The 11,382-nt window shown below is 46.2% G+C and overlaps 1 protein-coding gene across 1 annotated transcript; it reads left to right on the top strand.

Moving 5' to 3' along the window:
- The first annotated feature begins 2,399 nt into the window (after nt 1-2,399).
- Nucleotides 2,400-11,023, top strand: tp53inp1 (tumor protein p53 inducible nuclear protein 1). The gene is made up of 4 exons (XM_078094311.1): nt 2,400-2,819; nt 5,127-5,482; nt 7,437-7,941; nt 8,264-11,023. Exons 2-4 carry the CDS (start codon nt 5,365-5,367, stop codon nt 8,493-8,495), a joined length of 855 nt encoding a protein of 284 aa, XP_077950437.1. The 5' UTR covers nt 2,400-2,819; nt 5,127-5,364; the 3' UTR covers nt 8,496-11,023.
- The last annotated feature ends 359 nt before the right edge of the window (nt 11,024-11,382 follow it).

Here is an 11,382-nt window from a genome sequence, read left to right as displayed (position 1 = left end):
TTCTGTCAGAGCTGTTTTTTCATTACATCACATTACAGGTCATTCAGCTGACGCTTTTATCCAAAGCGACTCACGTTGCCGTGGTTTTTACATTTCTGCCCGGGGAGCAATCAGGGGTCAGGTGTCTTTGCTCAGGGACACTTCAACATGGGACATGAAGCAGCCGGGGCTCAAACCACCGACCTTGTGGTTCCCAGCGCTCCCTCTCTAACCCTGCACCACACCGACCATTTTCATGCTGAGTCATCGGGTTTTCGTTTAGAAGTCGGCTGAGGTCACGGCCCCCGTGACCTCTGACCTCCCACTGATGAGGTCACGTGAAACTCCCTCACTTTGTTCTGCAGTTGTTTGAGCTGTTTGGTTCTAAGCATTTTATGAAAAGGAAAAACTCCACATTTTACAGTAAAATACTGTATTTACCATTAATGAGTGTTCTTACAAGATTCTTAATGATCTTCGACCACCTATATAAAATAAATATATATATTTAATGCTGCTGACCATCCTTCTTTGGTGTTTATTTTATCTGGTGTGTACACATGAAGTAAAAGTTTCTCAGCTTTTTTTAATCATGGCTCACTATCTCTCAAGTTATTTGGATGAGTAAACCCCAATTATTATTGTTATTATTTGTATTCACTGACCCAGAGAGAAACCGTATTATGAATGTATTTTACTTATCTTGGAAATACAGTTTTTCTCTTGTTGATCCATTTCTGGCATAGAAATCTTATTGATCATTAACGTTATTTCTTTGCTTCTCTTATTCTGAAACGATCCATTCAAAGTACTTTTACTCTGAAGTGCGTTCTGATGCCTTGTGTGCGCCAGTGATGCACAACTTCACTGTGGAGAACAAACACAATAGAACGTTACTCAACAAGTGTTCAGTGGCAACGACAAACAGGTCGATGACCCCCGCTGTGTTTACACAAGGTAGTGTTGTGCAGCACACCTACACACACACACACACACCTACACACACACGCGCGCACAAAGTAAACATTAACCCGATTATGTAAAGACGCCGTCCCTGCATTGTTGTGACAGGTGGATGTGATGTGATCACTTATTGTGGGACATTTTGTCCGTGAGACTCACACCCTGAACACAGTGCGTGTTCTTTGGTATTAATATGCAGTGTCATTATTTACAACAATAGGACTCACACGTCATGATTAGGAGTGTGATTTATTTGTAGCCCCCCTTTGTCTTAGTGGTCTCCTTGTGCCATTTGTCGTCTCCTTTAGTGTCTCCTTGGGTTTCTTTTTATTCTCTGGTTTTATTTTCGGCGGCGGATGAATCCATCGTTTGGTGCTTTGTTGTGTGTCGTCACGGCGATGGAGGAACATCAGTGATGAGTTTTTAATGGAGGACAGAATGTCACCATCAACATGAGACGGAGTAGGCCGGTTAAACATTAATGGAAGAGGAGGGGCGAGAGTCCCAGGACCAGGAAGTGGGCGCCGCTGTGATGTCACAGCCGTACAGGTGTGACCTTGTGTGGGATTGGAAGAATCCAGAGTAATGTCCTGTTTTTTTGCTTTCTGGGGTTTTCCCACAGTTTTTTGGGGGGAAAATGACTGACGCAACCAGCAGCTCTGCACACAGACACACAGTGACGGGGTCACAGGTTCGATTCCCAGTATGAACCGCTTCATTAAACCAAACAAAGCACCCGTTCTTTGTCATCAGTGGAGAATTAATCGCATCAAATAGGGTTTGGGAGTGTTAGATCACATGACAGCTTGAATTGTAGTTTAATAGTATAGTTGAATCAAATGCATTTATTGTGTTTTTCTGTTTGCTTCATTTAAACGAAATGTATTAATCATACTTATAATTAAGACAATGATACTGTACTTGGAGGTAGATAATGTACTTGTTTACTACAACATGCTTGTGACTCTGATGCCAGTTGAACTTCACCTTTAATTTCTGCTTTCAGCTTCATCCTCCTCAAACCAGACCTTTCACCTCCAGCATGTCGTTGAGTTAATGACCCCACAAAATGTTCTTGCTTCGATTTATGAGAATATACACATACACAGAAATATTTACCGACGCACTTATACTTTTGATTGTATTTCTTTTTAAGGGATGTTTTAATTGGAATTTAATTACTTACATTTAGCTGAGATTACTTTTAAGACTTGGAGTATTTTGGGGTAATAGTGTTGTTATGTGTTCACCAAGCATGAGCTGTTAATAATTAAATAATAAATAATGTCCTCCAGATGATCAGGTCAACATTCAGTCTCTTTGTGATCGTGTCTCAACTTACATGTTGACATCGGTCGTTTTTTTGGCTTCTTGGCAAACAGGAAGTGCTGCAGCACTACCCGGATGTTCTGCTTATGTAACATGTGCGTGTGTTTTTAGGAGGAAAGAACCCAGATATGGTGCAGATACTCCTCCCAAAAGCAGCCGCGCCGTGCGCAGTCATGCCCGCTTCCGGAACACGGAGGGGGGGGCGGTCACGTGTGTTGGTGACAGGCCATAAAGTCGCGTGTGATTGGCTGAGCCGTTTTAAAGCCCGTCCCCGTCGATAGGCCGGCTTCTGTCTGACGTCACCTCGATCAGCTGTTCGCAGCTCCACAACAACAACAAAAGAAGGAGCAGTCGGGAGGAAACGGACTGAAGGAAACAACAAAAAAGGAGAGAGAAGCGAGCCGAACAGTTTCCCCCGACGGACAGTCCTCCGATCAACATTTTTTATACATATAGTTTTATTTCTTCCACGAAGAAACGTAAAGTTTTTCTATTTTTCGAAAAGTAACGCGTCTACCTCTTTTTTTAAGGACTCTTCTCCGCCGCAGGTGAGTTCTTTGTTTTCCCCTCGGCGACCATCAACGGCCCCGGTGCCGCTTTATTGTGACGCTGTCGGTGTTTGTCGCCTTATCGCCGCGGAGACACTTTACGGCAACCGAAACGGGCCCATATCTAAACGTTACGATGCTTCTTTTGCTGGGTTTACGACGCGTTTTGACCGCCGCAGTGCGCAGTGCTAGCTTGGTGATGCTAGGCTAGTCGAGCTAGCTGCGGCGTTAGCCGCGCTGCAGAACAAGCCTTAAAAATGGAGGAAACGCGTCCGTGCGCGTTTAAAAAAGTGCTGTCGCGCTTTATGCAAGGATGTCACCGTTTAACGGGCAGGTTTCGGCCCGGTGGGTGTAGAGTTACAGCCTCCACCCACTTCCTCTTTGTAACCAACAAACACCGTCTGCTGCCCCCCCCGTTCTCCACCGGACCGGTTCCGCTGCTTCCGTCCGGAGCCGCACCGGCGGCTAATCGATCGGCCGATCGGCCGGTTGCTCCGTCGGGGCGACGGCTGATCGATGGTTCTCTGTGCAGACGTTGTGAGGAGATCCAAGTGAGGATCTGCTCCTTTTCTTAAACACGAACTTCGTGCTTCTAAAGAAACGAGGCTCTGCGATTAAGTTACACTATTACATGTTTATAACGCGTGAACAATGACTCACTCAAACATACTAAGGAAGTAGCATTACATTGATTATAAATGTTAGTGGCATCTTTCTGCACATATGTGTGCACATAGTCAACATTTACTCACTTGTCAGTTTCAGTAATGTAATGTAATGCCTGTTTTCTATCGTTCATGAATTAACCTCGAACCGAACCGCATGACGTCACGTAGAGTGATGCAATATTTCTAAACGGTATATATTTTTGTGCCTAAATCGTTCGACACTTAAATTGTGTTTTTAATCCCGCTCACTTGAATAAATGCTGACGTCATGACCCTGCGCGGTCTCCACAGAAGCCACGGGAATGACCCGGTGACCTCATTTAACGACATTAATCTCTTCCCTTCGTGCCCGCGGCTCGTTGCGACGGTCTGGACGAGGAGGTAGCCTCGTTGACCCGGTTGGGCGGAGGAGGAAGGGTGCAGCAGATTATCGGCCTGCTGTTAAGTTCAGACCTCCTCCAAATGTTTACAAAGGCGGTGTTTATTTCGTTCTTCGCTCGCCGCGTAATAAAAATGACAACAGAGAAATACGAGCTGACGCACCGGTGTTTAAACGCACCACGCGTCCTCTGTGTCTGGAGTGCGTTCATGTGCTGATGGCGAAAAACAGAATTTGTGATTTCCATGAATATATTATTATTTTTTTTATTTTTTTCCCAAGGAAAAATACGAAATACAAACTAGATTAATGTAACCGTAACAGCGCAAATGTGATAAATCAACGAAGAAAGAGAGTAACGTTTTCTAACTTCAGTATATTCGGTACTAAATGCAAAGTGCATAACATCGATCTTTCTTTTCGACCAATCAGAGGGCAGAAACTCCCAGCGTCCTCTTGGCTTTACTCAGTGACCCCCCCCCCCCCCCCCCCCCCTGCAGCTGCTGGACCACTTCTCATTCTGCCCACTAACCCCCCCCCCCATCAAAGACTGATCTGAGGTCAGGATGAATACGGCGACGTTAAGAACTTCTCTACTTCTTTTAGAGCAGCTTTTGCTATATTGATTTTGGCATAAAGCTTTCATGTGAACACAGACAAAATATTTGTCTTTCTGTTTTTAACTCTCCTGATCCATTAGGGTCTAAGTCTGTCTTTAAAAAAAAAAAAAAAATTTAAAATCCGTTCTGGACCAAACTGTCCGAACATGAACTCAAACGCTCCCTGACACGTTGATGATCTTTAAAGCTGCTCTGAAGCAGCACGGAGTCTTCTCGTGGTTACAGGGTTCATCTGTGAGGCTCGATTACCGCCGTCTGACCCTCATTCCCTTTTATAGGCGGAGACATTGAGACTCCTCCCCTTTGATGACCCACGAGCATCTGAACTCGCGTGCAGACGGTTTATTGAGGCCAAAGAGTCTTTTATCGTCATCATTGTTGTGACACTACGTTGCTCTGGAGCATTTCTAAGTTTGCTGCTCCTGTGTTATGTGGGTAATGCTGTTAAAAAGAGCCTTCTTTGTTTTGTGATGCAAAAATAAAAGTGTGCAATACACCACATTGGAGTTACTTATTACATTTTTTGATTAATCGCAATTAAAAAATAATAATCGTAGCCCGCACTAGAACCCACGAGGTATGATGGAAAGAATCTGAGCATGTTTGGTTTGGCTGACCTGATACCTGTCTCTCCTCTCAGGGCTCCTCTTTACCTCCCGGCTCATCCAGCGATGTCCGGCTGCAGATGATCCGTGACCTCGCCTTCTGTTGATGCACTTTAGCACCTTTTCCGGAGCCCCCACCGACCCGCGAGCCCCACAGCTGATGACCAAAGCCAGCGCTGCCCCGCCTCCCCGCCGTCGCCCCGAGCAACGCGCCTCCTCCTCCTCCCCCAGCACCCCCTCTCTTGTCCTCGAGTCGCTGTGGGGCGTCCAAGGATGTTCCAGAGGTTCACCAGCGCTCTGTTCGGGGATGACGGCGAGGAGCTGAGTCGCCGCGAGGAGGAGGAGGAGGAGGAGGAGGAAGAAGAAGACTGGATCCTGGTCAACTACCTGGGTAAGAAATCAAGTGAACTGAATGAAAGAGACTTTAAAAGCTCAACTGGTCTTTAACCTGCATTCGATCCGCCGCTTCCCTCAATGACAGATAAACACTCAACAACAACAACAACAACAACTAGTTCAGACTTTATTAACACCAACGTTGTTCTGTTTGAACAAACACTGCTCACTTATTGAAAGTGGCTTCGGATAAAAGAGTCTGATGAATGAAAACGTAAATGGAATGTTAAGACACACACACACTGCACAGACACACACACACACACACACTGCACAGACACACACACGCACACACACACACACACACACTGCACAGACACACACACACACACACACACACACTGCACGCACACACACACACACACACACTGCACAGACACACACACGCACACACACACACACACACACTGCACAGACACACACACACACACACACACACACTGCACGCACACACACACACACACACACTGCACAGACACACACACACACACACACACTGCACAGACACACACACGCGCACACACACACACACACACACTGCACAGACACACACACGCACACACACACACACACACACACACTGCACAGACACGCACACACACACACACACACACACACACTGCACAGACACACACACACACACACACTGCACAGACACACACACACACTGGACAGACACACACACACACACACACACACACACTGCACAGACACACACACACACACACTGCACAGACACACACACACACACACGCACACTGCACTGGACAGACACACACACACACTGCACAGACGAACACACACACACACACTGCACTGGACAGACACACACACACACTGCACAGACGCGCACACACTGCACAGACACACACACACGCACAGACGCAAACACACACACACACACACAGACGCGCACACACTGCACAGACACACACACGCACACACACACACACACTGCACAGACACACACACGCACACACACACACACTGCACAGACACACACACACACACACACTGCACAGACACACACACACACACTGCACAGACACGCACACACACACACACACACACACACACTGCACAGACACACACACACACACACACTGCACAGACACACACACACACTGGACAGACACACACACACTGCACAGACACACACACACACACTGCACAGACACACACACACACACACACACACACACACACTGGACAGACACACACACACACTGCACAGACGAACACACACACACACACACACACTGCACTGGACAGACACACACACACACTGCACAGACGCGCACACACTGCACAGACACACACACACACACGCACAGACGCAAACACACACACACACAGAGACGCGCACACACTGCACAGACACACACACACGCACTGCAGGGAGGCCCAGGACACTCGCAGCTTCACGCCGGCTCGATCCGATTCCACAGGCGTGTGAATACTTTGGATGGGCTGACCCCCCCCCCCCCCCCCCGAGGTGGAAATAGACGGAGGACATGTACGGCTCCTTCCCCTAAATACCCCCAACATTTTATTTTTAACTGAAACAACCAAATCCATTTTTAAATCACTCCTCAAGTTCTTCATTTACTTCACTGATTTGTCCGTTTCAAAGGATTTCTCCTAAATTGACAAAGTTTTTAGATAATGCTCCTATGCGCATAAACGTCACAGCGCCCCCGCGGGTGCAGAGGCGGTATTACACCACAGGAACAACTGCAGCTTCACTACATTAATTCATAATATATTAAGAGGTTTTTCACTAATATCTTTCAGACTCGTGGACGTTATCGTCACATAACGCCTCATTTGCATACATCAATATAACATCACAGATTCCTGCAGCACACGATATCTGCAAACCACAATGTCGACATGAGAAGGTGGGCGAGCACCAGGAAGTAAACTCCACTTCCTGTTTGTGTCTGCAGCCGAGGCCGGTGGCGACGGCCTCTCCGCATCCACCGCTGGTCCAGAGGAGGAAGAGGAGAAGGAGGAAGAGGAGGACCTGGTGATGATCCCCTCCCCCGTGGACAACCCCCAGATCCGCTACGCCTCCTGCACCTCCCTCAACTCCACGGCGGACACGGACGGCGGCGCCGAGGAGGAGGAGGAGGAGGAGGAGGAGGAGAGCGGGTTCCTCCGTCTGAACGCCTGCTCCCTGGAGGAGAGCTGGTTCGTCACGCCGCCGCCGTGCTTCACGGGGCGCGGCGTGCCGCCGGCGCTCCTGGAGGCCAGCCCTCTGGAGAACCTGCTGATTGAGCACCCCAGTATGTCTGTCTACGCCCACCGCAGCCCCCCCAGGATGACCCTAGACCCCCTGCCGCGCTCCCTTGACCTGGAGCTGGGCTTGTTGCCTGGCAACGTGCCCGCCGCCATGACGCCATCTGCCGGGAAAGAGAAGGGAAGACGCACGCTGGACGGCCCTCGACACAGGTAACGTCCTGATCCCCCATGAACCAGGCTCAGTGTAGTCCTGATCCCCCATGAACCAGGCTCAGTGTAGTCCTGATCCCCCATGAACCAGGCTCAGTGTAGTCCTGATCCCCCATGAACCAGGCTCAGTGTAGTCCTGATCCTCTATGTGAACCAGGCTCAGTGTAGTCCTGATCCCCCATGAACCAGGCTCAGTGTAGTCCTGATCCTCTATGTGAACCAGGCTCAGTGTAGTCCTGATCCTCTATGTGAACCAGGCTCAGTGAAGTTCCACAGTAACCTTGTTGTTCCTCATCTCCCCCCCCCTCCCGCGTCCCCCCAGCCCTTGCAGGCCGGAGGTGGCGGTCGTCCCGCGGCGCTCCACCCTCCACTCGGCTTGCTACGCCGCGGCGCTCTCCGCCCGCGCCGGCCTCCTGCAGCAGCGGGACAGCAACGCCGCTCAGCGCAGCAAGCCGCTGTCCCGCAACGCCCTGCGGCGCCTCAACATGCTGCGCCCCCCGAAGACCAGCTCCGCCCACCTGCACCAGCCCAGCCAGAGACACCTCAACTTTTGAGGGCTCCTCATCGTCACCACCACCACCACCACGGGAAACTAACCACCTCTTCTTCTCAAGAGCTCAACACCAGCAACGTGTCCTCAGCCACGCCCCCGACCTGGAATCTGATTGGTCATTGAAATCTGGAGTGATTTTAGGTTTTATGTTATTGGCTCACGGGGCGAATCATTTCGCATCATCATCATCCCTCATGTTGATGCTAAGGAAATAAGAAAGCGTCATCACGTGACCTCCTCCCGTTGTCACGGTGACGACCTCTCTCTTCTTCTTCACGGACAACTTAATGAGTAGAATCAATGCTGTAGGTCACTTTACTCAGAGGCAGGTTCGTCAGGTGCGGCAGGTCACGCTCACGTGATGTCACAGCGGGGAGCCGTGACATCACGCGCTTCATAATCAGATGTTCTTTTCTAAAATCCGTCTTTTATAAGACCTCGTTTTATGGAAGTTCTTTTACTAGTAAATATTCAACATGTTTTCAGTGGGGTTTAAAAACGGTAACTAGATGGATGTAATTCAGGCGTGTTGCCTCACGTGCTCTAGTGACCACGTCAAAGGAAACACGACACTGTAAAAACTTGGATGTTTCTGCCTTTTAGAGTCGGCGCTGTTGTATCGCGGGTCCGTTAGCGTCCGTTAGCTCGCCGCCGGCTGAACCTGCCTCTGACTCCGTAATTCAGTACTTTTCACAATATTTTTTTGAAAAGAAAAAAAAAAGGAATAGAAATACTGGGTTAAATATCACTAAACGCCTTGTTTTAACGGTAGCTTTGAGATGAATAGAAATGTTTAAAGATAAAAATGTATTTAAAAAAAAATTCCAAAATAACTTTTTTAAAAGAAAAAACAAATTACATATCAGTATGAAGTCTGTATACATGAGTGTATTTCTTGCTTGAGTGTGTTTGGTTGTGTCAGTGTGCGATCTGTTGCATGGTTGTACAGCTGTGTTCCTGTGACGGCAGAAAAAACAAATGTGTTTTTATAATTGTGTTTTTTGTTCTTAAATGAATCTGCAGTCTTCTTCTCAGGGTCACAAACAATCACATTTACTCTCCAGGAAAATGCAGATTTACTTGATGGCTGACGATTCTCTTTGTGCGCTCAGACTTTTTATTTTGTCGTCTCCGTCCCTTTTGCGAGAAACGAGTTTTAGTTTTAACTGAGAATTTGGAAATCCTTCGCGATGGAGAGAAACCTTGTTTTGTAAATGTCCTTTATGCTTTTTAACTATTCTATTACGTTAACTTAGTTACATTTACTTAAAACTGTTCAAATATTTAACCAAAAAAGTGTCAAGGATCTTCAGTCCTTCCACTAGTGTCACCACACTGCAGGAGAGAATAAACAATAGAATCCTAAATAAAAGACATGAGAATGGGACAAAGTTACAGGACGGAAAGTCAAAAGGATAAATGAATATATGTAATGAGGAAACACTCATTATTCGTGTGTTTGTGTCATTAGAAGCCGTCCTAACCTGTGATTGTAATTTTAATCAAGGCATCAAATTCTGAGTCAAATCTTGTAAACGGTGCCGTCACATCTCAGAACTGTAACAATTTCTTATTATTTCTCACCTTTAACCTCCAAACAGGGAAGGTGAAACAAATTTCACATGTCTTTTTACTTATTTGAGCAACACATGCGCAGTAAATGTTTGGAACGGGTGAATTAGTTGGTTACGATTCTAACTTTGCAGTGTGGTTTGTGAATAACCTTCAGAACGCACTAACAAACCGTAGATAATCCACAGTTGAGCCTTTCTCTTCTTACTTATCGAGCTCTGCAATCACGGACAATGATTTTTGGGAGCTTTACGTTAAAGGGATCGGATGTGATGATCTGTCTCTTCGGCTCTCGGGAGCCTTTTTTTATTTCTTCGGTTCGTCTCTCCATCATCAAACTAACAGGGATCTGTAATGTTCTTATTTTGTTTTATGTTCAATGCCTTGAAATTTGTGGATCTCGTGCCTTCCGGGTTTTGAAATGTAATGACAATGCATCGAAGAAGAACTTGAACTCCCGATTTTATTCTTTTGCTTGTACGTAACAAGTTAAAATCCCAGAAACGGACGTCAGAAACCAGCTATGCACCACTCGAAGCAGCCAACAGCGTTTGCTTATTTCTTTTTTTTTTAACTATGACTCAACAAAAACCAGACAGAATGATGTAGCAGAAGCCCTTTTCTCCTTGTTTGTTTTAACAAAAAAAGTCTGAAGAATATTTTGTGTCATTTTATTTTCATTAGTGTCAGATGCTTTTTTTGTTTTGTTGTATTTTACTGGAATAATACAGCACGTTGCCAAAAAAGGGAAAAAAGGTGTAGGAATTATGGGGTTAACTGACAGAGAAACTTTTTTTCTCTGTCTTTTGTATTTTTGGATGTATGGCAGATCAATTCACTCGTTCTGATGTTGAAAAAAAGAGCTAATTCTAAGTAGGGTCATCTGTCTTTTAACTGTTCTAGTTACTACATATGATCTCTCGTTAGCTTTAAATAATAATAAATGTTTTCATGGCTCGCTCGTCTCTGTTTGTTCGGCCCAAGGAACCGTTTGTCTCGAGGTTACTTGAGCTCATGAGTCATAATTTAATAAGTAATAAGTGAAGTGAATTGTACAATATCTGACTTTATATTTATTTATGGACTTTCTTTCTTTTAGCATGCAGAAAGTCCTTTTAACAGAATTATAGATTGTATGATTGGGTTTGCAGAGAAACTACATGTTTTTTATGGATTGGTGTAATAAGCTGGAAGCTTATAATCACAACATTTGCATATATAATTATTTATATAATTAATTATAGGAACAGGTCACTGTTTGGACCAAAAGGATATTGCATAGTAATTATTTAGTTACACAAATAATATGTTTGTAT

The sequence above is a fragment of the Gasterosteus aculeatus genome, chromosome 20 (assembly GCF_964276395.1).
Source record: "Gasterosteus aculeatus chromosome 20, fGasAcu3.hap1.1, whole genome shotgun sequence".
In the NCBI taxonomy this organism is placed as follows: Eukaryota; Metazoa; Chordata; class Actinopteri; order Perciformes; family Gasterosteidae; genus Gasterosteus; species Gasterosteus aculeatus.
The sequence above is the reverse complement of the archived record's forward strand: the minus strand, read 5'-3'. Positions and strand labels throughout refer to the sequence as shown.